The sequence below is a fragment of the Oculina patagonica genome, chromosome 13 (assembly GCF_052425735.1).
Source record: "Oculina patagonica isolate OP01 chromosome 13, crgOcupat, whole genome shotgun sequence".
In the NCBI taxonomy this organism is placed as follows: domain Eukaryota; kingdom Metazoa; phylum Cnidaria; class Anthozoa; order Scleractinia; family Oculinidae; genus Oculina; species Oculina patagonica.
The window spans coordinates 3,821,775-3,838,360 of NC_135770.1; the positions used below are offsets into that span (position 1 = coordinate 3,821,775).

At 39.8% G+C, this 16,586-nt stretch overlaps 1 protein-coding gene across 1 annotated transcript; it reads right to left on the bottom strand.

Annotated features, from left to right (window-relative positions):
* Positions 1–179: 179 nt before the first annotated feature.
* LOC144635890 (uncharacterized) lies at positions 180–14,322 on the bottom strand. The gene is made up of 13 exons (XM_078495002.1): positions 14,010–14,322; positions 12,775–13,240; positions 11,519–11,798; positions 10,399–10,579; positions 9,761–9,844; positions 9,022–9,234; positions 8,322–8,438; positions 6,846–7,128; positions 5,767–6,043; positions 3,983–4,205; positions 3,115–3,398; positions 1,911–2,091; positions 180–968 (listed from the first exon to the last, which is right to left on the bottom strand). Exons 2-13 carry the CDS (start codon positions 13,229–13,231, stop codon positions 579–581), a joined length of 2,970 nt encoding a protein of 989 aa, XP_078351128.1. The 5' UTR covers positions 13,232–13,240; positions 14,010–14,322; the 3' UTR covers positions 180–578.
* Positions 14,323–16,586: the final 2,264 nt, after the last annotated feature.

A 16,586-nucleotide genomic window follows, 5' to 3' on the forward strand; every position in this document is an offset into this window, starting at 1 on the left:
GCACCTTCGGCTTTGCCACTGGTCATATTCCGATATCCTTACAGATTTCTGTTTGCTGTTCAATTGTAAAGATGACCCTCCTAAAGTAAATATCAATTTTGTATGTATGGTGGAATGTACACTGATATAGGGCTCCTATAAAAATAGAAGAATATTATTTTACGGAAGCAGAATTCCAGTAATTTTTTAAAAACTCAGTGACTGAGTACATTTTAATTCACTTCTCCATTTGATGGAGCTTAAGCTTTAAATTTAAAATGATAGCTACGTTATCTACTTTAAAATCATTCATTCGCTCTTTCGTTTGTTCGTTCGTTCATTCGCTCGTTCGTTCTTCCGTTCGGTTCTTCAACCGTCAACCGATCAATCGTTCGCTCGCTCGTTCGTTTGTTTTTTCGTTCTTTACCTCGTTTATTTGTTCGTTCGTTCGCTCGTTCGTTACCTCGTTCGTTCGTTACCTCGTTCGTTCGTTCGTTCGCTCGTTCGTTCGTTCGCTCGTTCGTTCGTTCGTTCGTGCGTTCGTTCGTTCATTTGTTTGCCTATTTATTTCTTCACTTGTTTACAGCTAACCAAATAAGTCAATCTCTTGGGATGGGAGGGTGCTCCTCATACGTATCGATGGGACTGTAAACAACATCTTGATACCCAAACGCCACCGGGCCGCCAGTTGCCAATCCCTGCGGGGTATTCCACAGTGGAAAGCAGGGCATGGCAATAACAGCCACTCGCAAGCCATAACGGACTTCCTCTGTCGTGATTGGCTCGCCTGTATCTTCATCCACTAAAGAGATAAGATCAGGAACTGTGGCCAAAATATTTCTGGAGCCATCAGGTTTGGAGATAAACGCCACGTAATTTTCATTCTGGAACTCGATGCCGAGGATTACATCACTGAACTTTCCAGAGCCTTCGATACTTAAACTTCCTTTGTTAAAACCGCCTTCTGTAGCACGGATCACCTCGGCAATCTGTAAGCAAAGATCTTTGTCAAAGTTCAACTTAGCGGAGCTCCGCAGCAGCCCGAAGGGCCGCAGAGCGGAGCCCCATAACCATAGAAAATTCAGAGAAAAAGGAAAACTATAAACTTGCGTTTTTATGGTCATCGCGACTAACGGCATGACTCGCAGGTGCATACGTACGCACGTCGCCCACTCCAGAAATATGTTAACCCTACCCTCTTAATCCACGTTATGTTCAATTGACAGCTGTCATACAAGGAGTCCGGTGACCGGTATCACGTGACGATATCGCGGGCTCAGGTTTATAACTCATCAAGGTCATGTGTTATTTTAAAGTTGGTCGCTGACCGGAAAATGTATTTTTCTATTGGTTAGTGGGCGTAAGTGAATTCACATATATAAATACAGAAGGGAAAAGTAAATTACTGGGGAACTCCGCTTTTAGGCTTGGCTAAATCTATTAAATATTGTTTGTCATAAAATCCCTAATATTCTCCTGAAAACTGGTTTCTTTTGGCCATTTCTGAGTTACCCTTTGTCTCTGTTTCAAAACGAGTCTACGTGCGAAACCATTCAAAACAATATGAGTTTGATTTGCATGAAAATGGACCTGTAGGAAAAACTCATTTTCATATGAATGGTTTCGCACGTAGACTCGTTTTAAAACAGAGGCAAAGAGTAACTCAGAAATGGCATATTGAGTTTGTTTCAAAACAAGAAAGGTAAAAGAAGGCGTTAAGAATTATAGCTACTTATTCCAGGTGTAACAACCACCTAACTTTGTTTATGAGGTCACCGAAGTCAGTCACATTTCCCTTTTTTGTCGTTGTTGTTGTTATTTTTGATTGACACAGAGAAAGTTTGCATTATAAAAAAAATCTGAAGAATCTAAATGAAAATCCTACTCAGATTCCAACAATGATTCGGGATAAAGATTTCTTTATAACCAACCTTTCCAGTGATCAGAAGTTTGCCTTTCTCGTGGTGAATAATGCTGTCTACAGGGGACGCCTTGTTGTGTCTTGCACGAAGTACAGTGTTCCCCAGCCGCCATGTACGACTAATGGAATACAAGACGCATTTCTCTTTCACGTCTCTCCAGTCACAAATTAACGAAAAACCAACCAAACATCTAGGAAAAAGGAAAGAAACGAGAATATGTCGCCGATTCCTAACACTGAAGGTAAATAGGTCGCACAGTGTGATCGTCCGGGTGAGAGTAGTTGATTTAAAATGACTTCCGCTCAGGTTGTCGAAACGTCAGTCACCAACAACAGTTCTTCTCAGAAATACTCTCACCCGGACGATCACACTATACAACCTACTGATACTACTGGGTTCAAACCATTTACTTTTTTACTGAAGGTAAAGTAAAACTTGTTTGAGGGCTGTACTGACTAGCTAAGTTGGTAGTGTTTGAGGGCTGTACTGGTTAGCTCAGTTGGTAGGCGCCGGACTGCTGTGCGGGAGGTCGTGGGTTCGAACTCCAGACCGGACCATCACTCAGGGTATTGAAATAACTGAGGAGAATGTGCTGCCTTTTTAATTACATCTGCAAATGGTTAGACATTCTATTCTTCTCGGAAAAGGAAGATAAACCGTAGGTCCCGTCTCCTGTATCTTCAGTCTTATAACAGGGGACGTTAAAGAACCCACACACTATTCGCAAAGAGTAGGGCACGAAGTTCCTGGTGTTGTGGTCTGGCCTTTGTGTAGTAAATAACAGTATGTGTACAGCATATGTGCTATATAAATTCATTATCATCATCATCAAAACAAAACAAAACAGACTGGAATATGAACTGTGAATACTTTCCATACTGATTTTTAAACGAGCCAAGTAAAAATTACCTTTGTAAGGAGATCGTAGAAAAAAGAAATGCCTGCAATAGTGTGACTTTCAGCGATCACTATGTAAATGTAAAATGTAACTTTATTTACGCAGTCATGTTACACAGAAGAGCTTAGGAGCTTGTTTTTAATTTAGACGCGTGCGTGCATCAAGATCGAATTGAAATTTGGAGTGTTTTTTTTGTAGAGGGAGGAAAACCTGAGAACCCGAAGAAAACCTTCATAGCAAGAACAAGCACCAACAACAAATTAGGGTAATTGAACTCCTTTAACTACCTCAATGTCATAAAGTAAATATTCTTACCCCCTTTCCACTGTTTTCTGTCTCAGAAAATTCTCTAAGTGTTTTGGTGTTTCAGCAAATGAGACTGCCGACGCGTTTCCTTTCAAATCTCCGATTGCCGCAGGGTATGCTGGACTACCAAAAACAAACGGCAAAAACATCTGTAGCTCAGGAAAGGCTCGCCCCATGCCGTCCGCGTCCACAACGGGGAGTCCGAGTTCTGCACCAACTACTAAGGGCTCGATAGAATTAGCTCCTCCTATTTCGGCACATACAATAGCGACGATCTTCTTGTTTGATGGAGACTGTTAATAAAAAAAGTGTGAGATATTGTACTTTGAACTCACAGCTAAGAGGCAGACAAGCATTAAATGGGATTGAAACATCATAGTTGAAATTCTCTAAGAACCAAACTGGGTACCCACGCTAGAACGATTGACACTTAAACAAAGTTTACTACTACTACCACCCTTTAGGAAAGGTGTTACAGGTAGCCTAAATAAAATGTTATAGTTAATTGAGTTAGGCTGTAATGAAGCAAACCTTAGCCAACTCATTCCCTTCCAAAATGCAAAGCTCATAACAGAGAAACTGTCAAAAATCATTGTGCAAAATGTTGCCAAACAATCAGCGGCATACAAAAGTACAACTCAATGGCTATTGTTAGGGATTAATCGCCAGAATTGAGAGTTAAAACCATGCATTTACTGGCACAATCTTTTACTCTGCAGTGAAAGGGCTTGCAAAATGTCATGTGAAAAGCAGCGAAGATCCCACCCCACCCCCCTGGCCCTTCCGTCGCAAACCCCACCACTAGACTCACTCCATACAAAATGGCTGGCTATCTATAAGCGAAGTTCGCTTCTTTTCTGTTAGGAAGCTCACGTACCTCATCTTTTAAAGACATCAATTCTTGAACATTTTCCACTTCCTTTATGCCATCTTCAGCATCTCTTTCCTTCAATGCATTGGCATTCCGTGAAACCGCCGAGGCTGCTTTCAGTGCAGCAATGGATTCTAGTCCGCTGAACACTCTCTCTATAAGGATTGCCGGTGCACCCATAAAAGCTGGTGCTGCTACTATGCCGGTCATTTCAGGAGTGGATCCTAACCTAGAAATGAGATTTTTCAAAAAATCAAAAACAATAAACAATAAAATAAAAATAAAGACAAAAAGAAACAGAAAAAGAAAAAAAGAAACAACAAACAGAAAAAAAAACCATGATTCTTTTAAGGGAATAGAACCTCTGCTCTTGAGGCAAGTTGACGTTGAGTTGTTCGAAAAATAATAAATTAAGTTACAAATTTTACCGGACAAGGGAGAAATAAGCATTTAATTACAACCATAAACGGAAAAGATTATGGCTTTTAAATTTCCCGCGCGGCGCTATTTTGGAATTAATGACGTCAGTGCGTTGCCTAATTGTTTCACACAAAAGAGCCCCTGCTTCCTAACATAAGATCCAAAATGGCGGCGCGCACAAAAATTGACAAATCACAGGCCCAGTATTCGAATGAAAAAACGGATCCGCGACTTTTAACAACCAAAACGCTTTTAGACTGTAGTGAACTTATTATTTTGGCCAGAACTGTTTTACAGCCGATGTTCCCTTTAACACACAAAAAAGTGAACACTGTCATTGTCATAACGTAACATCTTCTTCGTCAATGCCTTTGTCATCTTCACATCATCATCATAATAATAATAATAATAATAATAATAATAATAATAATAATAATAATAATAATAATAATAATAATAATAATAATAATAAAGATTTATATAGCGCCATATCCATGGCTCATGGCGCTTTACCTTTAAATGAAAAACTAACTCATTAACTAACTAACTTAACTAATTAACTAAGTGACTAACTAACTGTCTGACTAAACTATCTAATTTACTGGTTAACTGACTAACTAAAAGTCTAATATATAACATATATGTTGTGGTTTAATTTTACCCTTGGTACAATTTGGTATCTTTCTATGTATGGACTACTGTGGTAGTCTACGTTATCGTCTTCGCGATCCTCGCGTTCATGAAAGGGGCTAGGTCACGGTATTTTAGGTAATTATATTTGTTTTCGTAAATTACAGTGTGAACCAGAAAACCGTGAACACTTTACTCTTTTTTACATATGTAAATTTATGCAGAAAACCATCGAATAATAGCTCAAACTGCAGGGAATATAAACAACTGGACAGAGACGAGGCAGCAGGTTATTTTTCGTGAATAATTCTTCAACTATTTCCTCTACTTCCTTTTTCAAAGTATAATGAAAGTGTTCACGGTTTTTGCGTTTTCACTGTAAGAGCTGTAGACTTCAAATTGGCCGAGAAAAAGTCATTTACTGGCAAAATCAGCCACATAACAAACAAGGATGATTTTCGAGCATTGTAAATGACACTTTCATACCAATTGAGATAAACTTAAAAAAGTCGGTTTCGACGTTTCTTAAGTTTACCCGAACGCAATCATTCCATGCCCCTATTGGGCCTTTCTGTGTTTCTTTGTCATTTCAGTTAAATCTATGACCAGTTGGTCAGTGCCGAAATTGCCTAACAATGCGTGACATAGCCCCTTTAATCAAAGACGTCGTTGAAGCCGTTGCCGTCGTCATAGCCAAACCACATCCCCCAATAGATATTGCAAACAGCATAGACAAATACCTGTTAGGGTGAATAACACGGACTTTCTTCCCCTTCTTGATAAGCTCCAGGGCCCTTAATCTGCCAATGTAGGGGCTGCCTCCTCCACCACACCCCATAATACCTGCTCCAATGGCGATACATTCGATATCAAACTTGTTCAGTATCCAGTCACCAGATGCCGGGTCCACGTAAGGATCACTAAACTCGATATTTTCTTCTTCTTCATTGGCTTGTTCAGCTGCAGAAGGGACTTGTTCGATTGATGGAGATTCATTGGCCGAGTCACTGTCACTTACTTTGAATTGAAGAAAACAATAGAGCTATCTTAACGAGTTTTTTTTAAGTTAAGCAAACATGACCTAACGACTTTTATAATCCATCAAATATTTTTCGCGCGCGTGATTGCTCTTAACACGTCACGTGATGCAGCCAAAACTGGAAAATATCAGGTGATATTCCCCAAGTGACGTTCCCCATTTTTTGACCTTTGCGTCGTATGTTTACACGTTTAGTTGTCATCCAAGCAAACTGTTAAATTGGATTGAACTGAACATTTTGAAAAAGATACTTCGACTTTTGAAAAGGATCATTCCAAAAATGAGCGGCCTTGTTTAAAAATATTTGAAGGATAATAAAAATAACACAATAACCTCCATTTGACTTCAAAAATATGCACTAATATTTGTCCGCGGGCATTATCTGTTCCTCGAGGATCACAGTTTTCGTGAAGCTCGAGGAAAACTGTGATCTTCTAGAAACAGATAATGTCTTCGGACAAATATTAGTGCATACTTTTGCTCCAAATGGAGGCTTATGTCTGTATACTGTTACCCCTAAAGACTCGTTGTTACAACAGTTAGTCTGCATACATACCTTTAGTTATAGCACTAGTTGAAAAAAAAAACGAATTGTCTGTCACTAGCTATTCAACTCAGAAAAAATATGAACTTTATAATTAAATGCGACAGGACACGTGGTATATATACCACGTGAGATATTATAAGTATCATAACAATATTTAGAAAAGAAAAACAGATCGGCTTAAAAAATCTTCTTTAAATATTTACAAGCAATCGTGCAATATCACTTTTATACACCTAGCTCTGAAATCTCCTCTGAGCTTTGATCCTTGCCGTCAGCTAAGTCTCCAACAACTCTCAAATAGTAACGTACTGCATTTCCAGGTAGGTAAGCCAGCGGTACTTCCATCACGTCAATAACAGACAAAGTTTGTTCGTCAGCGCCTTCCTTAACAGCCCTTGCACGTGCCACGTGTTCAGCTTTCGCACGTGCCTTTTCACGGGTTGTGTTGTTCATGGGAATGACTTGATCAAACGTTCCACTGACTTTACTTAAAGCAGCACCAACAGCATTTGCCGCCTACAAAGTATGAAATGGAGTACACTTGTAAGTCAATGAAAGAAAAGGCACAGCAGCTCCACAAGGTATTAACAAATCTTTTTTTTTCTTTAAATCCCCATTCACGATTTTATTTTCTTGGCCATGCTTAGTCCAGTGACGACTATCTCTGTAATGTTCATAGAAACACACACATATTTCTAATTAAGAATGAGGAAAGGAAATGCTCACATAGCCTTAGCAAACACAGAAGCTGGTTGGGAGATCTCAAAAGTATGTGCGCGTTGTATAAGTATCCAATAAGGGTGTGTTTGATATAACCATCTAATTAGAGTGCGTGTTATAATAAGCATCCAATAAGAGTGCGCGTTATATAACCATCCAATAAGAGTGTGCATTACATCACCATCTAATCAGAGTAAACATTTCATAACCATCCACTCAGAGTATTCGTTATAAAACTATCCAATCTGAGGCAGACATAATATAACCATCCAATAACAGTGCGAGTTAAACGAGCAATTTTTATGTGGCAATTTTTATGTGACTTCTTTTATTAGCTCGTGTAGATGAGAAAGATTGGTCAATTTTTATGTGACAAATTTATATATTTGTTGACAAGTTGGCGTGCTAGCTTTTATGTGACAAATAAAAGTTGTCACATACGAAAATTACTCGTGTAGACGACTCGCCACATAAAATGTGGCAAATATTGCGTCAGCATATGTGGCCCCCAATCTCCCAAACTCCCACTGAACACTGTGCGCGCGTATCTTTGCTGTCCAAGGTCATTATTGGCGCACTTAACTTTGGACTGCTAACAAATAATCGTTGTGTCATCTACATAAAAAAGGTAGTCTGTGTCCGAGCCAAGTGGCCCATACAGCCGGAGCTTATCCCGGTTTTCATAGCACTAAGAGACTGAGAGTATTGCTACTCCCCCCTGGATGGGATGTCAGTCCATCGCAGGGTTACCCCCCAGCAGTAAATTCGCCGGTACCCATTTATACACCTGGGTGGAGAGAGGCACTGTGAGAGTAAAGTGTCTTGCCCAAGAACACAACGCAGCGCCCTGGCCAGGACTCGAACCCGGACGTTCGACTCGGAGTCGAGCGCACTAACCATTAGGCCACCGCACCTCCCACTGTGGATCATCTACATAGTCAAATATATTTGTCACATAAAAATTTCCTGTGTAAGCCCGGCTTTATTACCTGATAGTATGGAGGACAAATAACTTCAGAAGCTCCTTTCAAAGTATCTGACTTATCTGGGTTCACAAGAATGCTACCTCCACCAACAAGAATAACAGGCTGGTCCTTACCACTGAGCTGTTAGGAAGATTCAGATTGATCAATATCAATATTCTCTTTTCTGTTTGTCATACATTCTCTGTAATAATTATAGAGAAATAATTATTATTTCTCTATGGAGGAATTTGGTTTTCAGTCAAAAAGGTTTTCATGAGATCTAGATGATGAACCTCATTCTCGTACCGAGAGCTGCCTGGGGCACAAGGAACAAGTGGCTCTGGGGACACATGATTTGATTGCCTAGATCTTCAACAAAGGAAATTAAAATTTAGCAAATCAAATCAACCGTTTTAAAATCTCTTTGTTGTAAGAGATTTAACTAGAGCTGATTTGGTTGGCGAGATTTAAATTCTCTTTGTTAAATTCTAGCCAATGAAATCATGTGTCCCCAGAGCCACTTATTCCTTGTGCCCCAGGCTCAACAAGTTAAGAGGGATAAGCGGCTGTGGGGACAAGAATGAATGAGCCTGTTTTCACCACATGTACATACATTTATTCCAGTAGCTAGTTCCCATCCTTTTTAGTAAGTCAAACCCTAAAATATCAGTCAGTGAAATCCCAAAAAGACATTTTATTAATCTTAATAAAGTCTTCAAGATACCTTGACCCTATCTATTGCTGCTTCAATCTTTCTCTTGATCTCTGCTAGTGCTCCAATCCTAACTTCTTCTGGGATGTGCTTTACTTTCTCCTTGTCACCAATATCACAGAAACCAGCAGCGACTGCAATGTCAGTAGCTGTCATGGTCTCTCCACCAAAAACAAGGGCTTCAGAAGTCAGCTTGAAGCCAACACTTGATGGACCAACTGTCACCTGACGATATAACAAGTGTCCAAAGAATGTTAAAATAATTATTATGTTTCGTACCTATAGGTACATGTAAGTACCACCACAGGCAACCCAGGCTCACCACATTAATGGCAGAGTAAAACTTAGGATTTGTGTGAACTTACTGCTTTCATAAACACCAAAATAAGGTAACAAACAGTCAATCACTTTTATCAAAACTGGATAGATAACCAAAGTTTGATGACAGTACATTTACAGAGAACTTGCTTCTGTCTGTTAAAACTTAGAAATACTGCTATACTGAATTAATATGATGGAGGAATACAGAATTTCAGAGTAATTCATTTTAGACTACACAAACTTAGTTCTGCCAGGTAATACTGGCATTCTAACCCTTCATGAAATCAATAACATGATGCATGTCAATATTGTAAAATACAGTAAGAGTGAGGCATTTTCCCTTTTTAAGAATAAATCCATTCATCCCCCTTAAAAACACTCTACTGTTAAACAAAGCTCAAGTACACTGTATGGATGGGGAGATACCAACTTGTGATTGTTCTACTCTTGATCCACCTCCAAGGCCAATACTTAGTACATCAGGCATTTGGAAGTTGGTATTTACACCTCCAATCTAGTACAGTAAAGTTTCGGTTATTTAAAGTAAAACTGGTATTAGGTGCAGTCAGGGTTTTACTTCTGATAAATTTAACTTAGTATGCATGCAACTTGTGACATAGGGGAAAAATAAGCAAGAATCAATAAATAGGTCTGTAATAAGCTGCGAGCATGTGTGAATGTGTTGGTGTGACTTATGGCTCTGAATTTTAGATTTGGTACAATTTGGTATCATTTTTCCTTTGTTCTGGTGTACGGTAATAAATATAAAACAAATCAAAACTACCACGTACAATTTAAAAATATAGTACACAGTTAAAATTGCATAGTAGATCTAGAACTAGGAAAGAGAATTAGGATTTCGGCATATATTCTTCCAAGGTGCTTGCAATATTGTGAAATTAAAATAATTATTTAAACGTTGCTCCATGCAGTGTCAATATGATATATTGCTACCTCAGAGCAACCTTAAAATTTCAAGAGAAATACTAAGATCATGGAATTGAATTTTAGTACTGAACATTTTTTTTTACCACAGTTATTATAATTATACACTGTAAGGGTTAATACCTTAACCCTTGTAGAAGCTTGTCTTGGGAACCTTTCTTTGAGTACTCCTACATCAGTGGTTGTTCCTCCGATATCAATCACTATTGCATCCTGAACTCCAGACAGGAATGCTGCTCCTCGCATGCTGTTAGTTGGACCTGATGCAAAAGTAAGCACTGGAAGGTGTAGGGTTCGTTCCGCACTGCAGGACATCAAATGTAAAGACATGTCAGCATATTGGTCTTTCACTGAGTTTGATAGGTGTAGGTAAACAGACACCTCTCTTCCTGTACTTAATTCATCACCTACTTGAGGGGCGGGGAGGGGGGCACTCTATATTTTTGGGTGGGGGTGTGCCGCTGGAAATCTGAAAACCTTAACCTACACCAGACCATGTTCAGCTGATTCCTAGACTTGTTTTTTTTTTTTTAGAACTGCCTTAAGTACTATTTGTGTTTTAAATGTGGTACTTTAGTCAACATATTTGATATTTGCCTAAATTGCACACATCAGCGTATGTGATCAGAATAATTTTATTTTGGGTCTCTTAGACTTCAAGATCTTTCAAGTAAGAAAAAAAATTAAAAAGAGATGATAAACTATTAACAATAATTATATATAAAAGTTCATGACTTATGACATACTGTAATGATTCGATTTAGCACCCTCCTTCCAATAAGCGCCAGCACCCACCCATTTAATTTCTAGAAGTGTCGATGCGTGCTAACCCAAAATCCCTTCTGAATAAGCGCCCCCTTCGAATGTATTTTTGTCAATAAGCGCCCCTATTCCAATAAGCCCCCCTATTCTAATAATTATATATATAAGCACCCCCTATTGTGGATCACTGCCCATACTGAAGTCATTGACGTCGAATAGATAAACCAAGAACATTCACCGTACCGTACATGTATATATTTTCTGCTAAAATGAACAATTCTTTTAAAAGTAGCTGTACTTTCAACAATTTGCTACTGTTACAGTTTCTGTTATTGTTAGTTATTAAAATATTTATTAACGTTTGGTTTGAACATTTGATTGTTTCTCGAAAAAATAAATAAGCCCCCTGTCCTGAATAAGCACCCTGTCTCGAATAAGCGCCCTCCCTTGAGGTGCCAAAAGTAGTATGTTTAGGACTTACCTTACTATGGTACCATCATTCTGTGTGAGATAAAAAGGGCACTTCAAGCCAAGCATCCTCAAAGCTGTACAGAATGCCAACACTGTCTGACGGCAAAGTGGCTTTAGGCTTTCATTTAAGACAGAAGCATTCTCACGCTCTAAGAATCCCAGCAGGCCCACCTCATGGGAGAGTGTCATACTCATGTCTGGGTATGCAGATCTGATGATTTTGGCTACTTGTGTCTCTTGTTCACTGGAAGCAGGTGAGAACACTCCAGCAATGACAATATTTTGTATGCCTAGAGGTTTGGATAAAAAGGGTTTAAGGAGGCTCGATGTAGTTTTTTAGCCGAAAGGTGGTTGTTTTGAAAATTAAAATTATCTAGGAAGCCAATGTTTGATTTTTGCCAAAATACACCATAATGATCAAATATGACCAAATTTTAATTTTTTACCTGTCACTTAGTCACAAAAGTTACCATAGCAACGATTGACGTTTTCTTTTGTTCTCAAACAAGCTTGATTTTCCCTGTGACGTCATTAGTGCGCTTTGCTATTCTTCAAGTTGTGACCACTTTAATCACCATGGTGACTAAAATTTTGGAACTGGCAACTAAATTGTAGAGCAAGTTGCCAGCCCGGGGAGCTTGAGCAAACTTTCACCGGGACTGAAAAAATGCCCTGTACCTAAATTGGATTCACTGAATTTAAAAAGTTGTCCTGCTATAATTTAAAACCTACTGGGGAATAGTGCCACAAAACTGAATTTCTGTCTCTTGGTAAACATTTGGCAAACAGTATAGCTTCTTGGGCCTGAAGTGCTGCAGGAAATTTGAGAAACACATGCCAGGTTGATCATCAATGAGTGGACGTAAGTTTTGGTAAAGTTTGGGACCAGGCCAAATGGCCCTTACAGCCGGAGCTTATCCTGGTTTCTATAGCATTAAGCGACTTGGAGTATTGCTACTCCCCTCTGGATGGGACGCTAGTCCATCACAGGGTTACCCTCAGCAGTAAGTTCGCCAGTACCCATTTATACACCTGGGTGGAGAGAGGCACTGTGAGAGTAAAGTGTCTTGCCCAAGAACACAACGCAGCGCCCCGGCCAGGCCTCAAACCCGGGCCGTTTGACTCGGAGTCGAGCGCGCTAACCATTAGGCCACCACGCCTCATACAATGAGTGGACATACTTTTTGGGTAAAATCTGGGAACTCCTGGATTTTAATAGATGATGTCAAGTTGGTATCAATTAATGTAAACTGTGCATTACCCTACCTGCTGTGTGCACTTCCTTGGCAACCCTCTTCACTTCATCCTCGTCAACATCAGTTATACAAGTACAATCATACTGGTAGCCTCCATTGAGGAAAAAGTGCATTGCACCTATTGCATTCCTCAGATCGGCAGGAAAATCACACAGCGGTGGGATAGCCATAGTTGATGGTCCACATAATCTTAACACAGCCACTTTTGTTAGGTTTTTCCTTTGAACTACGGCATTTACAAAGTGGGTGGTACCGATGTTGACTCTTGCCACATATTGAGTAGGATTCGGTTGAAATTCTTCTGGAAGCTGGCTCAGTGCCGATCTGATAGCTTCTGTGATTCCAGATGTGACGTCTGCTGTGGTCGGAACTTTAGCTGAACACAGCACCTCCTTCTTCTTGAGGATTACAGCATCAGTGTTTGTTCCACCAACGTCCACTCCAATACAAAGCCACATGGTTGACATGTTTTAGTTCTTATAAATTCAAAGCAAACAAGAGAATAAAACAGGGGTCAATTTTGTTCAGAGACATGGTATTTGGGGGGGGGGGAGGGTGGAAACCAGTCTGCAAAGTATGGTGAAATCTACGAGATCTTGCACATACAGAGCCATTTTTAGCTGCGTGCACCACATGTAATACAACCGGAAGTCAGGAACCCATGCGTGTACGGCCGTGCCGCAGTTAGCTTTTTCTTGCCTGTAATGCTGCAATTCTGGTGTGCGCAATGAACATTTAGAAAGAAGGCTCACGCATGCACTTGCCATACTCTGCAGACTGGGGTGGTGGGTTGGCATGTTTTAGTTCCTTACACCCACCTCACTACCAAAGTGACAAAGAAAACAAGAATATTAAACATGGGTCAATTTTGTTCACAGACCCGAACCTGTTTACTACTCCTGTTCACTGTTCCTGTTCCCTCCTGTGTGTGTAAGGAGAGAGAGGGAGGGGGGGGGGGGGGGGTGGCTGGTCCAGGTGAAGATTGGCAACAGGCTAACCTAATTATAAATTAAAGTGATGGGAATATTTGAAGGAGCGGGCCACTTATTTACATATTTCTGAACGCTTTAAGAACGAAGCATAGTAGAAACAAAAGAAACCATTCAAATTCAATGAGATACAAATTAGTGGCCCGGTATTCTACAGTTTAGCCCAGAATAAACCACAACGGGAAAATGCATGTAAAATTTAAACATAAAAGAACGTATATAATCAGTGAGATTACAGATTGTTAGTTAACAATACCTTTCAGGGGCCGTACGTCCGTGATACCGACTTGAGAGCGGTTACATCTATCTCATTTCCATGACGTGTCAAAATACTTTGGCCACTCAAGATCAAGCTGCACTGGACGTCACAGTCACGCACATAGCTAGACAACTCACGGTCACGGAAGTTGATAACATAGATGTCGAGCAGTTGTTTTGGATTTCGACGTTCAACCACGAAAGCTATCCAAAACAGAACACACTATAATGTATTTCGTTTTGCTTTCATCTGGACCAAATCTTTACCAACGAAACTATGCTCGATTCCAGCGACTGTCGATCGGCAGCCATTTTGTGGTGTAAGGAACGCGGGCTCACATTTTCATGCTCAGAGCAGAGCTCTTGAGATGGGAGGGAAGCTGGGAACAGCTGAATTAGAAGCGAAGTCGAAGTATTTCGTTTGCTTGAGATTCTTCTACGTCATCTTTTTCTTTTGAATAATCACTGTCAGATGAGATCGTGAAAGGGGTCGGAAGGCGTAAAACTGGGATTTTGGCAAATGTTCACTGAGAAATGGGATTTGAGTCACTGGGACTGAGAATAACAAACAAATGAACTGGGACTGGGATTTGGAAGATCGGGAAATAATAGGCTGGGAAATGGGATTTTATACCCACCCCCTTCCAGCCTCGCCCTCCCTTATTCAGGGCCCTCTTTCGATTTCAACGCGCGCACATGTGTATCGAGGAATTAACAAGCAGCCACTCTAGAAGGGTGCGAATGAGATGGGGACCTGAGTTCGAAATCTCGCTCGATCGTGACTCGTGAGAGGAAAAATGTCAGATTATAAATATCGAGTTTTTCTCAAGCGTACAAGGAAGGTTGAAAGACTAAAGTGCATTGTAAGGGGAGGGGGAGGGGGGGGGGCTGTCCGAGTCATCAGTATGCTACTGAACTGAGACCCTTTGCACGATCCAGTCACATGGTACAAAAACAGCCATGTCCATGCTGGGACGCAAAACACGCAGTGGAACTATGGAGCAAACTTTCTACGGCTGACAGATCAGCCAAGACACTGCAGGCTTTTACAAACCGTATTCGCAAAAGGGATATAACTCGCTTAATGAACAACGGCTGTAAGGGATGCATCCTATGCTGCACATAGTGCCTCTCAAGTCAAGTCATTATTATTATTTTTTTCTTTCTTTTTTTCTTTTTTTTTTTTAACAATTAAGATTTAAACATTTTTCTATATCATAGATTATAATAACATTTTTATATGACTTATATATATTTTTATTGTATTTATATTTAGTATTAGTGTAGCTTTTAGTTTTTAGCAGTGTCCCCTAATTAGTATGGTATTATTTTCCAGGCTATAAGGTTATGACACTTAAATAAAGTTTAAAAAAGATAAAAGCGCCTCGCACCTAGACTGTCCACAGCCCTCTATTTTTTCGTGTTTTTTCGATCGATGAGCGCGTGGTGAGAGCGGCGAGAGAACTGGACGCCAGCGCAAAACTGGCTGGCTCGCTTCCCGCCCCCCTCCCTCCGCGCGCTCGCTTCCTTTTGCTTTTTTGCGTTGAAAAATCGAGAGGCTGTGGACAGTCTACCTCGCACCAGTCAAGCTTCACCTTCCTTTGTTTTGTATGTCCTACTGCGCATGTGTCACAGCATGGCTGATTTTGTAGCATGTGACTGGATCGTGCAAAGGGTAGGCATAAATAGATTGTGCTCAGAAACTTTTGAGCAACTTTTAGCGTCTTGAGCAACTTTTTGTAGTACCAGCAACCTAGGGCAACTTTTGCCTTCCTTGGCAACTTTTGAGCAACAAATTGATATAAAACCGATCCAAACCATAAAAGTCGTTTCATTTCGAGGGATTTTTATCTTTTTTTATTTTTTATTTTATTTTTTATCTATTATTGAAATTATGTTGAGTTTAAAGAGCATATTGATTACAACAAAGTATTTCTATTTCTCATATAACAATGGCTTTTTGGACTCTTTTAATGATTGTAAGAATATTTAATGAAAATTTTTAAATGGCAACAAACAAACAAACAAACACGTTTTGAGTATTTATCTAAAACAAAACGACTCTAGAGCAAGCAACCTTTCTAAATTTTGGTGGCAACTTTTTGATATTTGAGCAACTTTAGAGCAACTTTAAGGTATATTGTGAAGCAACTTTTCCTGAATTTACTAGCACAATCTATTCATGCCTAGCAAAGGGGCCTATTGGAAGACAGTCTAGCGTCAGCAATTAATCTTTCTGTTGGATTGTCGCATTTTATCGTTTTCTCTTTTGAATTCTTCAATTTTTCTTGAACAATAAGGTATATTGCCATATTCTCAAGTGGGTCTCTGCGTTACATCCTTGTAGCGAGCTGGGGTGCGTAGCCGAGTTGCATCAGATGTAAGTCTGTCTATATTACTACTGAGTTCAACCTTGATTTTTTTTTCTTTGAAAAAAACACTTCGCGATATTGCGATTCAAAATAAGCTGAATATTTTGATTGAGATAGTAAAGGGATCGTCAATTAATTAACGAAATGAACCAAACCAAACACCAAATGGGAGAAACAAAAGCTGGCTTTAATAAATCTTAATA